This window comes from Primulina tabacum, chromosome 6, assembly GCF_025594145.1.
Source record: "Primulina tabacum isolate GXHZ01 chromosome 6, ASM2559414v2, whole genome shotgun sequence".
NCBI classification, from domain to species: domain Eukaryota; kingdom Viridiplantae; phylum Streptophyta; class Magnoliopsida; order Lamiales; family Gesneriaceae; genus Primulina; species Primulina tabacum.
The window spans coordinates 35,917,707-35,937,714 of NC_134555.1; the positions used below are offsets into that span (position 1 = coordinate 35,917,707).

Consider the following 20,008-nt stretch of genomic DNA (forward strand, 5'->3'; position numbering starts at 1 on the left):
ACATAACCATTCACAATCATATCCTTCAACACATAACCAAAAGCTAACATAAAATTTTCCCCATAATTCATTTAGCCAATTACATGACATTTTAAAACTTCACATGTTTACTAAACTCAAAACAAAAGTCACACAAGCAAACAAAATCTTTCCCATTGCCTTATATATATGACTTCTCCCGCCTCGGACAATCCGCTTCGATCCTTTTTATTACCTGCATCATATGACATTAACTGGAATGAGATAAAACTCAGTAAGCAAAAAGCTGTACATAACAAGTACATATACATGGGCTTGGCTTGAAATATGGCTATAGCAATGGCAATGAACTATGAATAATACCATCTTCAATGAACAATAGATAACAAAGCAATATAGATGGTATTTCATGGCATGAATTAAAAGAAAGGAAATGATAATTCTGTAACCTGTGACCTTTGACATGTGGATAGTATCTCTTTGATATAAATATATATCAAAACTGTGACAGATACTAATAATCATGTGATTGGCCAATGACATGCATGAATTAACTATCATTTCCTTGGCTTTGGTCATGGGAAATTTCATTGAGGCAATTTAACAAATACTTGGTAGGCAACAATAAATTACTAGCTCCTTAACAATGAATTCAATGATATTCTTGGCTCAATAAACAAATAACACTACATAAATCAATAAATTAACAATGGGAGGAACTAAACATCAATAAACAATGCTTATATACATATATATCATGTGAGCATTAAAAAAGAAGCTTCTACTTACAACCCACGAGCACTATAGTTGCTATGATGATCTTGAATGATTCCTACAACAATAAGCACAATAATAACCATAAATCATCATCAATAAATCAAAGAAATCAATCAATTCAAGTTAACCCTTCAATATAACCTCAATATCTCTAACCCTTCCAACTCCAATAATAGAAATCTTACCTTGTAGCTTGAAATCTTAGTGGAAGAAGCTAAGAAACCAACTATGAGCTTGGCACTTGAAGTAGGAAAATGAAGGAGAGAAAACTAGAAGAAAAAGGGATAAGAAACGATGGAGGAGAAAGGAGAAAAGTATAAATGAGTAGAATAGTCTAGAAACATGTTTATAAGCCTCCAATACCTCCAAAAACTTGTTTTCTATGACATAGACACGGACCCCGTGCCCCCCTCCGTGTATAGGTCTGTGTACACTCGGGAAATTACTCATTTTTCATGGCAAGACCCAGACCCCGTGTAGGGGTCCGTGTACCCACTGCCAGGGGCCAAAACTGCAATTTTTCTTGCGAATTAGCCAAAATGGTAAACATGAAAGCTGTAGCCCTATGTCTTTTCTTGCTTCTCCAATTGGCCTCATGTCATTTGAAGGTTTGAGTAAAAAGTTATGCCCATTCTCCCAACATGTGTCAGTGCAGGAACAACGATACACACGACACACTTCGGGCCACTTTTGGCTCGTCTTTCCTAATGATTTGAACAAAACTTAAAACATCAAAGTTATAGCTTTATATCTTATCTTTCTAATGGAAGTGGCCTCACATCAATTGGATCAATATACAAAACATTATACTAAAACTCACAACTACTGCCACATTTTTCATACCGTTTCTGCACTTCCATTTCCTATTTGGCTTAAGATCAACTTTCTATTCTACCCATTCACTTCCATAATCATCACCAACTATGAACATGATTCCAAAACAATAACCATAAACAATGACCATATAATAATCATTCCAATAAACATATTTCCTAAACACCCAACCAAAAATAATATTATAAACAATAAAATGCTAAAAGATTGGGATATTACAATCTCACCTCCTTATAAAAATTTTGTCCCCGAAATTTGCTTACCGTCGAATAAACTTGGATAACGATGCTTCATCTCTTCTTTCGGTTCCCACGTGGCCTCTTCAATTACTTGATTCCTCCAAAGAACTTTGACAAGGCCAATTTCTTTGTTTCTCAACACTTTAACTTTGCGATCAAGAATTTGAACCGGCATTTCCTCGTAACTTAGGTTAGGCAAAAGATCCAATGAATCATACCGAAGTATATGAAATGGATTAGAAAGGTACTACGTAGCATAGAAACATGAATTACGTTGTGAACTCGATCCAAGTCCGGTGGCAATGCAAGACTAAAGGCTCGGTCTCCAACCTTATCAAGAATCTCAAACGGCCCAATATATCGAGGACTTAACTTACCTTTCTTTCCAAATCGCATAACTCCCTTGAGAGGAGCTATCTTAATAAATACATGATCACCAACCTCGAATGCTAAAGGTCGTCGTCGAACATCGGCATAACTCTTCTGTCGAGACTGAGCGGTCCTCATTCTTTCTTGGATCAATGCCACAACATTTGCTGTTTGTTGAACCAACTCCGGGCCCAACATCTTCCTTTCACCTACCTCTTCCCAAAACAAAGGAGATCGGCACTTTCTTCCATATAAAGCTTCATAAGGTGCCACGCCTATAGAAGACTGGTAGCTGTTATTATACGTGAACTCCACCAAAGGCAACTTGGAATCCCAACTTCCCGGGAAATCAATCGTACAAGCCCTTAGCATATATTCAAGAATTTGGATAACCCTTTCTGATTGACTGTCGCTTTGAGAATGGTAGGCGGTACTAAAAGCCAATTTCGTTCCCAAGGCTCTATGCAAACTCTTCCAAAATTCTGATGTAAACCTTGGATCACGATCTGAATCTATCGATACCGGTATTCCATGAAGTCTCACAATTTTCTGAATATAAGCCTCAGCATATTGATTCATAGAATACGTCATCTTGACAGGAAGAAAGTGAGATGAATTGGTTAATCGATCCACGATCACCCAAATAGAATTGAAGCCTTTCTGAGTTCTTGGCAAGCCAGTAACAAAATCCATGATTATGTGCTCCCACTTCCATTGCGGTATAGGCAAGGATTGCAACAAGCCCGCTGGTCTCTGGTGCTCAATCTTAACCTGCTGACAGGTTAGACATTCAGAAACAAATAACATGATATCTTTCTTCATACCTGACCACCAATAAAGACGTCGAAGATCTTGATACATCTTGGTACTACCATGATGTATAGAATATGGCGCTGTATGAGCTTCGAGAAGTACATCTTTTCGAATGCCATCACCCATAGGAACACATATCTTACCTCGAAAGGTCAATAAACCATCACAATTCAACCCAAACTCTGAAACTCCTGTCAGATCACTTTTTCTCTTCAACTCTAATAACTGAGTGTCCAGTTGTTGTTCCTTCAAAATTCGATCAAATAAGGTTGAGCGGGGAAACAGTGCAGATAATCGAGCAACTGTACCTGAAGATACCAAATTGATCTCATTTCTTTGCAAATCAAACAACAAAGGTTTAGAAATCATGGAACCCAATAATGAACTCGATTTGCGACTCAAAGCATCCGCAACCACATTAGCTTTACCAGGATGATAGCTAATGGTGCAATCATAATCCTTTACCATTTCCAACAATCTCCGCTGCCGCATATTCAATTCCTTCTGCAAAAACAAATAACTCAAACTTTTGTGATCTGTAAATATTTCACATTTCTCACCATATAGATAGTGCCGCCAAATATTTAAAGCAAAAAACACCGCCGCCAACTGCAAGTCATGAGTGAGATAATTCTTCTCATAGTCCTTCAACTGGCGAGAAGCATATGCTATCACTTTCCCACGCTACATCAGTACTGCACCTAACCCCTGCTTGGAAGCATCTGTATATACAACAAAATCTTGAGTACCACAAGGAAGTACTAATACAGGGGCAGAAGTCAACTTATCTTTCAATGTTTGAAACGCTTGTTGGCACTCCATGGTCCATTCGAACTTGGTAGATTTCCGTGTCAAACTTGTCAATGGCAAAGCTATCTTTGAAAAGTTGGCTATGAACCATCGGTAATACCCTGCCAAACCAAGAAAACTCCGTATCTCTGAAACTGTCTTTGGAATGGGCCATTGCTTGATAGATTCAATCTTAGAAGGATCTACCGAAATTCCTTCTTTTGAAACAATATGGCCCAAAAATGCCACCTGCTACAACCAGAACTCACATTTCTTTAACTTGGCATACAATTGCTTATCCCTCAATAGCTGCAACACAATCCTCAAATTCTCACGATGAAGATCTCGTGTCTTTGAATAGATCAAGATGTCATCAATGAAAACAATGACAAAAGTATCCAAATAAGGCTTAAAGACACGATTCATCAAATTCATAAAAACTGAAGGAGCATTGGTTGGCCCAAACGACATCACCAAAAATTCATAATGGCCATACCTCGTTCTAAACGCAGTCTTTGGTATGTCCTCCTTTTTCACCTTTAATTGATGGTAACCGGACCGAAGGTCAATCTTCGAAAATATTGATGCTCCTTGAAATTGATCAAAGAGATCATCAATACGTGGCAAAGGATATTTGTTCTTCACTGTTACCTTGTTGAGTTCTCGGTAGTCAATACATAATCGTAATGATCCATCTTTTTTCTTTACGAACAAAACTGGAGCTCCCCACGGTGAGGAACTAGGTCGGATAAAACCTTTATCTAATAGCTCCTGCAATTGAGTCTTCAATTCTTTCATTTCAATAAGAGCCATTCTGTATGGAGCTTTGGAAATTGGAGATCTACCTGGAATTAAATCAAAAACAAACTCCATCTCTCGATCAGGTGGTAATCCAGGCACATCATCAGCAAATACATCAGGATAATCTTGAACCACATCAATATCCTGTATTTGCAAATTACTTTCCTTTGGCACATCAACCACTGAAGCTAGAAAACCCATACAACCTTTGTGCAACAACTTATTAGCTTGAAGGCAAGAAATAATAGGAATACCCATCGAAGAGCCTAGACCAACAAACACATCACTATCATTGTCATATGCTAAAAACTTCACTGTTTTGCTCACACAATCGATCACTGCGCGATAAGCAAATAACCAATCCATACTCAATATAACATCAAATGCAACCATTGGAATAACAATAAAATCAGCAAACAATAATCTCGCACCCAATTGTACAGGACATGCCTTGATAATATTAGTGGGACAAATTTCATCCCCAAAGGGCAACACAACATTGAAGTGTAATGGCATAACAGTAGGTTCAACATATATAGAATGCATAAGCACTTCAGACATAAAAGAATGGGTTGCACCAGTGTCAATCAATGTAATTGCTTCTTTGCCGTAGATTAAAATATTACCTGATATCACAGAAGAATCAGGATTAACACTTTCCTTCGTCATAGCAAAAATTCTGCCTTGGACTTTTCCTTTGCCGTAGGAGAGAGGACATTTCAGTGCCATGTGCCCCATCTCCTTGCATCTAAAACATCGTCCACTACCCACCAAACACTCACCCTTGTGTGGCTTTCCACACTTAGGACATACCTGTCGTTCAGTATCAGAAGAAGGCACATGAGGTTTAGAGCGCTGCTCCATTTTACCTTTACCTTTGTGGCCACCTCGTACATTTGCACTTGCACCTTGGCCTCTTGTTTGGAAAGCTTGCCTTCTTAGCTGCCTCTCTTTCTCGATCTCTTGCTCATCGTGCTCGGCTAGCAAGGCCCTCTCAACAATATCCTGGTATGTGTCCACCTTGAACATATGCACATATCTTAGAATCTCTGGCTTCAATCCACGAAGGAAGTGTTCACCTTTATCCTTATCGTTCTCAGCAATAAAAGGAACAAAAACACATCCTTCCTCAAACTTCAACGTATATTGAGTAACAGACAAAGCATCCTGCCTCAATTCCAGAAATTCCTTCACCTTCTTGGCTTTTACTTCGCTCGAGAAATATTTGCGTAGAATAAATCTTTAAACTCGTTCCACTTTAATTCTTGAACATTAACTGTCACCTTGGTGGCTTCCCACCAGATACGAGCAGCTTTGACCAACATAAACACAGCACAACTTACCTTTTCTTGGTCAGTGAACTTCAAATAATCGAATATGGCTTCCAACGATTTGATCCATTCAAGAGCCACTAAGGGATCAGGCCCTCCAATAAAATCAGGAGGGTTCATACATCTGAAACGATCATAAGCACCCTCAACAGAACTTTCAGTTGTACTTTGGCCTCTTCCACTACCTCGACCCTGGCTCGAGATATGCATGCTCAATAGCTGTTGTATCTGCTCGCTATGAACCATCGCTTGTTGTTTCAATAACTTACTGAATTCATCTACAACCTTGGCAGTCTTATCAGTAGGAGGAGTCCTATCATCCCCTTCAATATTCTTTCTCTTGGGAGGCATATCCTACACAAATGCTCACTTTAACAAAGATAGGAAGAAATGATACATCAATGACAATGAAATAGAATCAACTCTCAATGTTAAAATCAATAGATGCAGGATCAAAAACATACCGGATTGTCCTAGGTAGAATAAGTCATATATAGTCCGAAGAATCTTCGCTCTGATACCAATTGAAACAACCCAACTCCCATGACAATAACATTGAAAATAAATGACATACGCGGAAGCATTTGCATTTAAAACGGGAAAGAACAATATATCATTTACATCATAACTATTTTACGCACTAATATACAACCATTCACAATCATATCCTTCAACACATAACCAAAAGCTAACATAAAATTTTCCCCATCATTCATTTAGCCAATTACATGACATTTTAAAACTTCACATGTTTACTAAACTCAAAACAAAAGTCACACAAGCAAACAAAATATTTCCCATTGCCTTATATATAATGACTTCTCCCGCCTCGGACAATCCGCTTCGATCCTTTTTATTACCTGCATCACATGACATTAACTGGAATGAGATAAAACTCAGTAAGCAGAAAGCTGTACATAACAAGTACATATACATGGGCTTGGCTCGAAATATGGCTATAGCAATGGCAATGAACTATGAATAATACCATCTTCAATGAACAATAGATAACAAAGCAATATAGATGGTATTTCATGGCATGAATTAAAAGAAAGGAAATGATAATTCTGTAACATGTGACCTTTGACATGTGGAGAGTATCTCTTTGATATAAATATATATCAAAACTGTGACAGATACTAATAATCATGTGATTGGCAAATGACATGCATGAATTAACTATCATTTCCTTGGCTTTGGTCATCGGAAATTTCATTGAGGCAATTTAACAAATACTTGGTAGGCAACAATAAATTACTAGCTCCTTAACAATGAATTCAATGATATTCTTGGCTCAATAAACAAATAACAATACATACATCAATAAATTAACAATGGAAGGAACTAAACATCAATAAACATGGCTTATATACATATATATCATGTGAGCATTAAAAAAGAAGCTTCTACTTACAACCCACGAGCACTATAGTTGCTATGATGATCTTGAATGATTCCTACAACAATAAGCACAATAATAACCATAAATCATCATCAATAATCCAAGGAATCAATCAATTCAACTTAACCCTTCAATATAACCTCAATATCTCTAACCCTTCCAACTCCAGTAATAGAAATCTTACCTTGTAGCTTGAAATCTTAGAGGAAGAAGCTAAGAAACCAACTATGAGCTTGGCACTTGAAGTTGGAAAATGAAAAAACTAGAAGAAAAAGGGATAAGAAACGATGGAGGAGAAAGGAGAAAAGTATAAATGAGTAGAATAGTCTAGAACCATGTTTATAAGCCTCCAATACCTCCAAAAACATGTTTTCTATGCCATAGACATGGACCCCGTGGCCCCCTCCGTGTATAGGTCCGTGTATACTCGGGAAATTACTCATTTTTCATGGCAAGACCCGGACCCCGTTTAGGGGTCCGTGTACCCACTGCCAGGGGCCCAAACTGCAATATTTCGTGGGAATTAGCCAAAATGGTAAACATGAAAGATGTAGCCCTATGTCTTTTCTTGCTTCTCCAATTAGCCTCATGTCATTTGAAGGCCTGAGTAAAAAGTTATGCCAATTCTCCCAACATGTGTCAGTGCAGGAACAACGATACACACGACACACTTCGGGCCACTTTTGGCTCGTCTTCCCTAATGATTTGAACAAAACTCAAAACATCAAAGTTATAGCCTTATATCTTATCTTTCTAATGGAAGTAGCCTAACATCAATTGGATCAATATACAAAACATTATACTAAAAACCACAATTACTGCCACATTTTTCATACCGTTTCTGCACTTCCATTTCCTATTTGGCTTAAGATCAACTTTCTATTCTACCCATTCACTTCCATAATCATCACCAACTATGAACATGATTCCAAAACAATAACCTTAAACAATGATCATATAATAATCATTCTAATAAACATATTTCCTAAACACCCAACCAAAAATAATATTATAAACAATAAAATGCTAAAAGATTGGGATATTACAATTTGTTGGCTTTGTTTGCAAGGATGTGCATTGAGAGAAAATGATGAATCTTCATATTCCAAAAATCAAGGTATTCTTATAGAAATGATAAAGCTTATGGGAAAATTGGATGTTAACGTTAATAATGTTGTTTTAGAAAAAGCACAAAAAGATGCAAAGTATACATCACCAGATATTCAAAAATAAAATTTGCATATTCTTGCTGAGAGAATGATAAAGAAAATATGTGAAGAGGTTGGGATTGTAAAATTTTGTCTTCTGACTGATGAGGCTAAAGACATATCAGACAAAGAGCAAAAGGCTATTGTGTTGAGATTTGTTGATCGTGAAGGGTTCTTAATGGAGCGTTTCTTTGATATTTTGCATGTTTCTAACACCACTACGGTAACACTTAAAAAAGAAATATATTTTGTGCTTGGTCAACATGATTTTCGTATCAAAGATATTCGGGGTCAAGGATACGAAGGATCTAGCAATATGTGTGGCTCATGGAACAGATTGCAAGCTCTTTTTCTGAGGGATTCTCCTCAAGCATATTATGTTCATTTTTTTGCACATAGACTTCAATTAACGTTGGTGGCTGCTGATGAAAAGGAGAGTTCTATTTGGCAATTTTTTCAAAATTGAATTCTATTTGTAATCTTATTAAGGCATCTCCAAAACGTCATGCTGAGTTGCAATCTGCCCAAGCTATTGAAATTGAAACTATGGTAGCTAATGGTATTCGCGAGACATGACTAAACTTAATCATATGATTTCTTATTAATAAAATTGAGTTCTCATTTTATTTCTCGTTAATCATTTCACTTCTCATTTTTTTTTTGCGATACAGTTACTACAGTCCTTAATCAGATTGGTACTTTGCAACGAGCTGGAAAGACGCGTTGGAGTTCTCATTTTGAGTCGATTTGCCGTATGATAGATATGTATAGCTCTGTGATTATTGTGCTTTGGCACATGATGGAGGAAGCATCTTCGAATTCTATACGAGGGGAAGCTACAGGTTTTTTGATTGCATTAAAATCATTTGATTTCATGTTTATCCTATATTTAATGCATAAGATTATGGGGATCACATATTTTCTTTGTCTAGCTTTGCAAGGGAAGTCTTTGGACATTTTAAATGCAATGGATTTTGTCTCAATTACAAAATATTTACTTCATACTTTGAGAGCATAAGATTATGATATTCTTCTAATTATCGTGAAATCAGTTTGTGAAAATAATGGTATTGAGATACCATATATGAATGCTCTGTATAGATCTTCTACAGGACGTACGTGCCGGAAAAGGGATTCTATTACGTTTGAACATCATTACCGTTTTGATGTATTTAATGCTGCAATAGATTTTGAAGTGGAAGAACTCAATATCAGATTCAATGATGGGGCTGTAAAACTTCATAGACTTAGCTCTGATGGGATTCTATTACATTTGAACATCATTACCATTTTGATGTATTTAATGCTGCAATAATTTTCAAGTGGAAGAACTCAATAATAGATTCAATGATGGGGCTGTAGAACTTCTTAGACTTAGCTCTGCTTTGAAACCTCGAGAAAAGTTTAAGTTGTTTAATGCTGATGATATTTACAATCTTGCAGAGAAATTCTATCATAGGGATTTCAATAAACAAGAATTACGTTATCTGAAAAGTCGGTTGGATCATTATAAGTTTTATATAATTCATCATGAAAGGTTTCAGAATATTTGTACTATTTCTGAATTATGTCGGCGATTACTAGAGGCTGAAAAGGCACGTCATTATCACTTAATTGACAGATTGATTCGTCTTGTTTTAACGCTTCATGTTTCAATCGCGATAACAAAACGATCATTCTCAATTATGAAACTTCTTAAAACATTTCTCCGGAATAAGATGGTAGAAGAGTTATTGGCAGAATCCATGATTGTCTGCATTGAAAGAGAGTTTACTGTAATGATAGACATTGATTCAATAATTGACGAGTTCTAATCAATGAAAACCGCAGGGCACGTTTTCAGTAGTTTATATCTTGTTTGTATCACTCTGTAATATTAATAGTTAAATATTTGATTTATATTATTTAATGTTTTTTATCGATTGATTCAGCCCAGGATCAAAATATTTTCTGGCTACGTCCCTGCCCTTGGCCCTACCCAATCTATCTTAGCAGCCCTTATCCCAAAAGACATTGGTTTAATTGTTGTTTGGTAGCCATTAACCAAAATACCAATCATTTTTCAACTGGTATGCCAAATTTGCCAGACATTTTTTGTTGAAAATCAGAATCTAAATTCTGGAGTTTGACAAACTGATCAACCAACTGATAAGCGCAATTATATTCAGCAACTGGACTTAACAACTAAAATCAGCTGATCTAATAAGAAAAACTGATCAGTTGGAAACCGATCAGTTGATACATTCAGCCGTATGCTTTTAAGCTAAGCATCCTTCAACTGAACATGTCTCGGGAAAGAACATTCAACCGACAAAGAGACATAGAAGACTGCAACTGAATATGAAACGCCGCACTTCAATCAATACAGCTTAGAACATCGCATTTCGGCTAAAGCAGTTAAGACACCGCATTACAATAAATGAAGCAAACAATGCCCAAGAAATAATGAAGTGGCAATCAACGGATACAAAGATTCAAATATATCAAAAGTTACCGATGGAAGGGAAGCTTATAAATATGAAAGAAGAACAGCTAAAGAAAAAAAAAGAAGATCACTTTATTCAAAGCTTGATGTTACTCTGCCAAAATCTTAGCTCACTCTTACTTGGTTTATTCGTAGCAGTCAAGGCTACAATTTGACCTCACTAGCACTTTGTAATAATCGTTAAATTCGATAGTACTAAGATCAGTTACGCACTGAGAACATTTTGTAATACTAAGAGTTTCAACTTTTGGCAGTGATAAGTCCAAACTGAAGTGAGTCAGTACAAATCTTGTATTCGATCAAAGTCTTTTAGTGGAAATCCTATCCTTGAGATAGAAGGGGTGACGTAGGAGTAATTGAAATCTCCGAACATCCAGAAACAATCCTTGTGTATTTTATTTCAGTTTTGTATTATATCTTTCAGTCAGTTATTTTCCGCAACTACTTTAGTTTAACTGATTGTCATTGACCAGCAAGATTCCGAGAATTAGTTTGTCACTAAACTGAACTCAAAATTCGAAAAGATCAGTTTTAATTGTGAGTGTTTATTCAACCCCCCTTCTAAACACTCTTGATGCGTTAATCGATCCTATCAAGTGGTATCAGAGCGGTTGAATCTTGTTCTTGAATACTTTTGATCTATAAACTTGCTAGCATGGCTTCATTTAACAAAATTCCTATGTTCTCCAGAGAAGAATTTGATGATTGGAAAATCAGAATGCAGGCTCATTTAGCTGCACAAGATGATGACATGTGGTATGTCATAACTGATGGACCCATGAAGATTCTAAAAACAAATACAGCAGTTGCCTTAACAGGAGGGGCACCACAAAGAATAAAAAAGCCCAGAGATGAATGGACAACTGAAGATAAAAGAAAAGCAAATCTTGATAATGTGGCTAAAGACATTCTGTACAAAACGCTGGACAAAGTAACCTTCAGCAAAATAAAGATGTGTAAGACAGCCAAAGAAATTTGGGAAAAGCTGATCCAGCTGTGTGAAGGAAATGATCAAACCAAAGAAAATAAACTTTCTGTTGCTGTTCAAAAGTTTGATAACATCAAAATGAAAGCAGGAGAATCAATGCATGAGTATGATGAAAGAGTAAGCAGTATCATCAATGAGTTAAATGCACTTGGAAAAGTGTATACCAACAAAGAGATTGCACTGAAGGTAATGAGAGGTCTTCCCAAGGATGGGATGTCAAGACCATGGCAATGAGGGAGTCCAAAGATCTGAACCAGATTAAACTTCATGATCTGTTTGCTGATTTAAAGGCTTATGAATTTGAGCTGCAGACCAGAGAAGGAGAACCATCTACCCCTGCAGCCACAACTGCTCTAGCTGCTGTCAGAACAGAACCAATCAATTCAGTCGAGAGATCTGCTGATCAGTTGAGCAGTGATGCTATGTCATTGTTCATCAAAAAATTTGGAAGGTTCATGAGAAAGAATCAAGGAACTTCCAGAAGCGATACCAAAGGAACAGCTCCAAAGATGAATCAAATGCCTGCTACAACTGTGGCAAATCAGGTCACTTTATTGCTGATTGTCCTAAACCCAAGAAGGACAGTCAAGGCTCAACTGATAGAAGAAAGAAATCATATGAACACAAAAGAAGACCCAAGGAAGATAAGAAGTCCTTCAGAAAGAAACATGAGGTATTCTTAGCTGAAGAAAACAAATCTAAATGGGCAGAAACTGACAGTGAGGAGTCAGAACCAGAAAACTCATGCAGCTCTAGTGATGATGAGGAAGTCAAGTGCTTGATGGCTAATGATGCAGAAGAAGAATCATCTAGCCAACAGGTATTTGATTTCAGCTCAACTGATTTCACACGAGAAGAACTCATTCTAACACTACATGACATGGCAAATGAGTATCAAAAGCTTGCATCATCATTTGAAAAAATCAAAGCAAAGCAAACTGATCCAACAGACAATAAAACCAAAACTAATGAATCAGTTGATGAGTTGAGTCTAAAAAGGGAAATTGCTGAGTTAAAAGCACAGAGAAACAAAAATCAGTCATTAATCCAGAAGTTGATTCTTGAAAACTCAAAACAGACTGAGCTCATTCAATCTTGGAACAAGTCATCTACTGCATTGAATGAGATGCAGAATTCACAAAAATCAGTTTATGATAAAACTGGTTTAGGGTTCAACACTCAAGGAGAAATGTATCCAAATGATACTCAACCAAAGCTAAAAATAGACAAAGGGAAATACATTCACTTTGTCAAAACAACAGTGGTACAAGAACAAATTGAGCCCAGTAAACTGATTGAGGAACCTACTGAGAATATGAATAAGGCTAGAAGATATGGGATTGGTTATAATCAAAAATTCTCAACTGATTCACAAAGTCAGTCACCAAAGAGGTTTCACAAGAACTATTCAAATAGCTATTTCAATTAATATAACTGCAAGCCAGTTCAGAAGAGATATAGACTGAACAATCAGTTGAATAAAGCTAAAACACATATTGTATCATCTGTACACGACACACCAAGCACACAAAATCCAAGAAAAACCATTTGGAATACAGCTACTGGAAAGTCTGTTAGACTAATCCAAGTGTGGGTTCCTAAGGGACTAATCAGCTCAGGACCCAAATAGATATGGGTACCAAGTTATATTATGTGAGTGATTGCATGTAATAGGTACAAACAAGAACTCAATATGGTATTTGGACAGTGGATGTTCGCGACATATGACAGGAGATGCAAGTGCGTTATCTCAACTGATCAAATACAGTGGTCCAAACATCAGTTTCGGGGACAATTCTAAAGGTAGAACTCTGGGTAAGGGTAAGCTTATCCATGGTAACTTTACTTTTAAAGATGTTCTATTAGTAAAAAACCTGAAGTATAACTTGATTAGCATCAGTCAGTTATGCGACAGTGGATTCTCAGTACAATTTGACAAAAACTCATGTTCAGTCAAAACTTCAACTGATAAAATCATACTAACTGGCAAACGTTGTAGAAACACATAATGATCAAACTTATGCACCAGTTTGTTTTATTGCTTCCAAATCGTCTAAAAACTGGTTGTGGCATAAGAGACTAAATCATTTAAACTTTAAATCCATTGCCTATCTGAGTAAACATGAACTTGTAACTGGTTTGCCCAAAATAGACTTTTCAAAAGAAAAACTTTGCTCAGCATGTCAGTATGGTAAACAAGTACGATCCTCTTTTAAAAACAAGGGCTGTAAATCTTCATCCCGATGCTTAGAACTGTTGCACATGGATCTCTTTGGTCCTATACCAGTCATGAGCTTAGGAGGAATGAAATACACCTTGGTAGTCGTAGATGATTTTTCAAGATTTACTTGAGTTATTTTTCTCAAATCTAAAGACCATACTGCTTCGCAACTAATAAAGATCTTCAAAAGACTTTTAAATGAAAAATCAGTTGGAATTGATTGAATCAGATCTGATCGAGGAACTGAATTCATCAATCAAACTCTTTCAAATTTCCTAGAAAATGCTGGAATTAAGCATGAGCTCTCAGCAGCCAGAACTCCTCAGAAAAATGGTGTAGCTGAGAGAAGAAATCGGACTCTTAAAGAAGCTGCTAGAACAATGCTTGCTGATTCTGGTATTTCTCAAAGATTTTGGGCAGAGGCAGTAAACACTGCGTGTTACACTCAGAACAGATCAATGATTAATAAGAATCATATGTAAACACCATATGAGATCTGGCATGGAAGAAAAAGTATAATTACTTATTTCAAAATATTCGGCTGCAGATGTTATATTCTTGATAATGTAAAAAATTATTTAAAAGCGTTTGATGCTAAATCTGCAGAAGGAATATTTCTTGGATACTCATCAGTTAGTATAGCTTAGAGTCTTCAACAAAAAAACCCTAAATGTTGAAGAATCTGCTCATGTTGATTTCGATGAAACTGAACTAACTGATAAGCCAACTGATAAAGTTGAGCTAGTTAATCGATTTACAGATATCAGTTTGGAAGATGATGACAAAAATGAAAGTCATGGCAATCAAAACATGCTTCAAACACCCGAACCAAAAGTACTGGACCAATCAGATGTGCAGGAAGTCGTTGCTGATGATCAGTTGATAGAGCATAATGATAACATTCAAATACCAGTTGACGAAGCACCAACTGAGACTGAAAACTGTGTTCAGTTACCAACTGAAGAAATTGCTGATACAACAAATACTGAGTACAGATGGAGAAAATCACATCCACCTGAACTGGTAATAGGAAATCCATCTGATCCAGTAAGAACTCGCAATCAAATGCTAAATTTATTTATCGATTCAGCTTTTGTTTCACAACAAGAACCGAAGAAAATTGATGAAGCTCTTGCTGATCCTAACTGGGTAAATGCAATGCAAGAAGAGCTAAATCAGTTCACTTATAACAATGTCTGGAACTTAGTTCCTAGACCAATTTCAAAAACTATTATAGGTACAAAATGGGTATACAGAAATAAACTGAACGAGGATGGTTCAGTTGGACGCAACAAAGCAAGATTAGTGGCACAAGGATATAGGCAAGAAGAAGGAATTGACTATCTCCAGTTGCAAGACTGGAAGCAATCAGAATTTTTCTTGCTTATGCATCACACAAGAACTTCAAGGTCTATCAGATGGATGTAAAGAGTGCATTCCTGAACGGTCAACTACAAGAGGAAGTATATGTTGAACAACCCCCAGTTTCCTAAGATAATGCAGGATAAGTTTGAAATGAGCATGATGGGTGAACTGACATTCTTTCTTGGACTGCAAGTGAAGCAACTGGAGACTGGTATATTCATAAGTCAAACTAAATATACAAAAGAGCCGCTGAAGAAATTTGGCATGGAATCATGTTCAGCTGCAAATACTCCCATGAGCTCATTAGTAAAATTGGACACTGATCAAGGGGGAATACCAGTTGAGGCGACATTATATCGAGGTTTAATAGGTTCATTGTTGTACTTAACTGCCAGTCGTCCTGATATTGTATTTGTTGTCTGTATGTGTGCTAGATTTCAAGCAAATCCTAAACAATCACATTTCTCAGCTGCTAAAAGAATTTTGAAATATCTTAAGGGTACACAAAATGTTGGGTTATGGTATTCTAAAGACTCTACTTTCAATTTAGTTGGATATTCAGATGCAGATTGTGCAGGATGTAAGCTTGATCGTAAAAGTACAAGTGGATCTTGTCAGTTTCTAGGAGACAGACTGATCTCTTGGTTCAGCAAAAAGCAGACATCCATAGCTACCTCAACAACTGAAGCAGAATACCTTGCTGCTGGTAGTTGTTGTGCACAACTGATCTGAATCCAGCAACAACTGAGAGATTATGGAGTAATTACAAATGAATCGCCCATATTTTGTGACAATACAAGCACAATTGCCATCACATGTAATCCAGTTCTTCACTCAAGGACCAAGCATATAGATGTCAGGCACCACTTCATTAGAGATCATGCTTTGAGGAAGGACATTAGACTGGAGTATATTTCAACTGAGCAACAAGCAGCTGACATCTTCACCAAACCATTACCCGAGACTAAGTTTTCTTACTTTCGCAATATTCTTGGTTTAATTGACTTGTCTTAAAATTATTATTGATGTTGTTTTACTAATAAAATTATTTGCAGAAAATAAAAACACAAGCATTGCATGTAACAGAACATTGTCATCAACCAGGAAAGAGAAAAACAAAGTTAAGCTCATATAAATACTTCATTCAACCATAAACGTTTGCACGGATTACATCATCATATTTTTCCTCTACAACAATTATCCACATTTTCAACCAAGTGGATAAAGGTGCGGTAGAAGTCTTGACAAAGCTCTAAGAAACAGCTATGCGCTTAAGGATTTTTAAAATCCTTTCGAAGCATTAGCTGATAGATATGACCATCCTTAAAGATGTCCACCCACACAGCTATGTTCAAGAGCTCCCGCACTTTTTTAACTCTGCCACCAGTTCGGGAGTGGTAGCCTCTCTAGTATTATACAGGAACTCAAGCTTCTGTAATTTTTCCCAGTAGTAAAGACTCTTATAGAAGATTTCATCTTCTATAACAGCCTTCCTGGTCTCCAGAGCAAACGGCGAAGCACTCGAGCTACTCGTATCTGCCATTCTTTTTGTATTGAATATTTTCACCAATATGACTGAAACTAACCGTGTTACTTCTATTTATAGCCGAAAATCATGGAAGCTGAAGGGTCGTCAACGTTTCAGCAAATGATAATCTTTCTAACCTTTAAATTTATTTTATATCATCACTTTAATTATTATATGCACCGATTAAGGGGGAATATCAGTTTTTGAAGAGGTTAACTAAGAGGACAATTGTTTGTGAATTCTCAACTGAAACGAATCAGTTTTCCAACTGATTGTTCAGCTGGATATTTTACAAATCTTCTCACAAAAGTTAACAAATTAAAAAACTTATTATATTCCAAATCAACTGACGTGACTGCAGTTTCATAACGTGGCTTATTTTAAACCGCTCACTTTTTTTCACACACGCTTACAACACACGTACACATATTTTTATTCAAATTTTTTCATGGACTGACACGTTTCCCGAATTTGAACAGTCACGTACAAATGTACTATGCCCGCTTCAATTCAGTTTTCTTTCTTACGAATACAATCAGTTCCTAAAAGCATACTAATTCCAGAGCTTATCTTTTACGAATTTCAGATCGTTTTATCTTTCGAAATGGCGAATCAAATCCCAGCTCACGTGTTGAACGCTATGGCCATTGATTTTGACTCAGTTTTATCAGTTCAAGAAGCTGAAATTAAGAACGTCTTTCTGAAGATTGAATCTGCTGGTCTCAAGATGTTTTTGGGACAATCTTCGCAGGAGATATACCCCAAGGAAGTAAATGAATTCTATCTGAAGGAGTTTGTCACTACTGATGGAAGTATCTCTATAACTGTCAATGATCAGCTGTTGATCCTATCTGAAGAGGCCTTCGGAGAAATTTTCTCTTTGCCAACTGATGGGTACGTCAACTTCTCTGAAGTCAAAACATCTGACATCGAGGAAATGCAATCTTTGTTGTCTGCTGATAGGCGGACAATCAAAGTTTCCGATCCAAAGAAAGAGTTGAAATCAGAAATTCAGTTATTAGCCGACATTGTGGCGAAGGGCATATTGGCTAAGGCAGGCTCTTATGCTGCCCTTACTCTTGAAAAATTCCAAGTGATGACCATCATCATGGGAGAGAAGAAAGCTAACTAGAAGCATATTATTTTCCATATTCTGAGGAATATGCTTCAATCTACCAAATAATCAAGAGGTTTTGCTATTCCAATCATTTATCTTCTGAAACTAAAGGGATTGGTAGCTGACAATGCTGGAAAATCATCAAAGTTCAAGGTATTCACTGCCAAGAACATCTTGCCGCCAAAGACCAAAGTGGACATTTCTCCCAAACAGTTTTTGAAAACCAAACAGGAGGTTGGGACGCAACCACTGCTCCAACACCAGTCAAGAAGGCCAAAACTTTGGCCCAATTGAAGACTGCAAAACGAAAACTGATTATCAGTGAATCAGATTCGGAGAAAACTCCTTCTCCTAAGCTTGTCAAGAGACCGAGGACGCAAAGAACTAAACCAATAACAGCGGTGGAATTCATTCCAACTGAGAGATTGACTCAATCACCTGCCCAACAGCCTATTCAGGCTATCCCTTTGCAGGTTGTTCCACATGATGATTCAGTTACTGAAGAAAAGTCACCCGCTAAAGTAAGATCTCCCTTGACTCATGTAAATCGCCCTATCATTTTGCCTCCGGCCAGATCTAAAGGCGTTATATTGAGGGAACAAGTGGACACCACTCACTCTGTTTGGATATTCCTCACATTCTCACTACTGAAAAAGGAAAGGGCACGCTAGTTGAAGAGCCAAGACCATCTAATGCCATCCAAACTCACATTGACCTGATTTGGGAACAGGTAAATGCATTTGCCACATCGAAACTAAAATCTTTTGATTGTTGGAAGAGTTTTAGGACTGAGATTTTTGCCAAAGAGCTGAAGCACAAATCCCAACTGAAAAAGTTTATTAAACTTGAAGTGATTGTGTTGAATATAGTCAAAGCTGCTACTATTGCCCAGGCATTGGAGAGGCAAAAATATTTCTTTGATCAAATTCGAGCCAAAAAGCTGAGTAGAATGGTTGAAAAGCTGAAATCCAACTACAATCCCATAGGTCCAACTGCATATCATGATAGAGCTGTGTTCACCCAACTGGACTCAGATCTTAGTGACTTACAAAGGGAAATCAGATTTTGGGAACAGGATCAGGAATTGGTTCTTCCTGAAAAATCTTCATGTTCAAAAACAGAAGAAGATACATTCTCCTCCCAGCAGAAAGAGCCACCTCCACAATCAGTTGCTGAAGAACCTGTTCAGGATATGCCACAATCATCTGCTGATAAACACATGTATTCCGAGGCTGAATTAACTTTTGCCAATATTGATGAAATCATTCAGACAGTAGCCCTGTAAGCTCAGCTAGAACCAATAAATTCTGAATCAGTTGCTCCTTCAACTGAGAAACCAGAACAAGAGGTTCAGATATCATCTGAAGAACCAGTTGAGCCTCTTGTTGCTGAAGAATTAATTCAGCAAGAAATATCTGCTGAGACTGAAGAACAAACTGAAGTGCCCATCCAAACTTCAGAAAAAGAACTAACTGAATCGGAGGAAACTCAATTAATCATTGAAAATTTTTCAACTGAAAAGCAAGCCCCAGATTTGGTGCAAGAACAACAAGAAGCACAAATTTTTGTAGTTACAACTCAGACTGCAGAAGAAGTCATTGAATCAGAAGTTCCTGATCTTACAACTGCTGAAACTGAAGTCCAGAACAGGATTCTAGTAATTTCTGATCAAGCCTCTAAAGATCAAACACAGGGAACATCTGATCAGTCACTTCATCTTCAATCCACAGAAATGGATCTTGTCCTTGAAGAAATCCAGAAT

The 20,008-nt window shown here is 37.0% G+C and overlaps 2 protein-coding genes across 2 annotated transcripts; one reads left to right on the forward strand and one right to left on the reverse strand.

The window, feature by feature from the left end:
- Positions 1-760: 760 nt before the first annotated feature.
- On the reverse strand, positions 761-6,283 carry LOC142550210 (uncharacterized). The gene is made up of 8 exons (XM_075659448.1): positions 5,885-6,283; positions 4,452-5,768; positions 3,761-4,049; positions 3,114-3,319; positions 2,692-2,969; positions 1,921-2,014; positions 942-1,025; positions 761-811 (listed from the first exon to the last, which is right to left on the reverse strand). The coding sequence occupies exons 1-8, from the start codon at positions 6,281-6,283 to the stop codon at positions 761-763; spliced, it is 2,718 nt and encodes a 905-aa protein (XP_075515563.1).
- A 2,308-nt stretch (positions 6,284-8,591) lies between these two features.
- LOC142550211 (uncharacterized) lies at positions 8,592-19,531 on the forward strand. The gene is made up of 4 exons (XM_075659449.1): positions 8,592-8,921; positions 9,032-9,101; positions 9,214-9,384; positions 19,281-19,531. Exons 1-4 carry the CDS (start codon positions 8,592-8,594, stop codon positions 19,529-19,531), a joined length of 822 nt encoding a protein of 273 aa, XP_075515564.1.
- Positions 19,532-20,008: the final 477 nt, after the last annotated feature.

Bases quoted from the DNA above. Each gene is read 5' to 3' on its own strand.
- LOC142550210 (XM_075659448.1), bottom strand. From the start codon at position 6,283: ATGCCTCCCAAGAGAAAGAATATTGAAGGGGATGATAGGACTCCTCCT. The intron at 5,769-5,884 runs GTGACAGTTAAT...GAATTGAGGCAG, and splicing joins TCTGGTGGGAAGCCACCAAG to GATGCTTTGTCTGTTACTCA. The intron at 4,050-4,451 runs GTAACAGTGAAG...TGGTTGTAGCAG, and splicing joins ACTACCGAGAACTCAACAAG to GTGGCATTTTTGGGCCATAT.
- LOC142550211 (XM_075659449.1), top strand. From the start codon at position 8,592: ATGATAAAGAAAATATGTGAAGAGGTTGGGATTGTAAAATTTTGTCTT. The intron at 8,922-9,031 runs GTTCATTTTTTT...AATCTTATTAAG, and splicing joins ATTCTCCTCAAGCATATTAT to GCATCTCCAAAACGTCATGC. The intron at 9,385-19,280 runs GTTTTTTGATTG...AACTGGACTCAG, and splicing joins TATACGAGGGGAAGCTACAG to ATCTTAGTGACTTACAAAGG.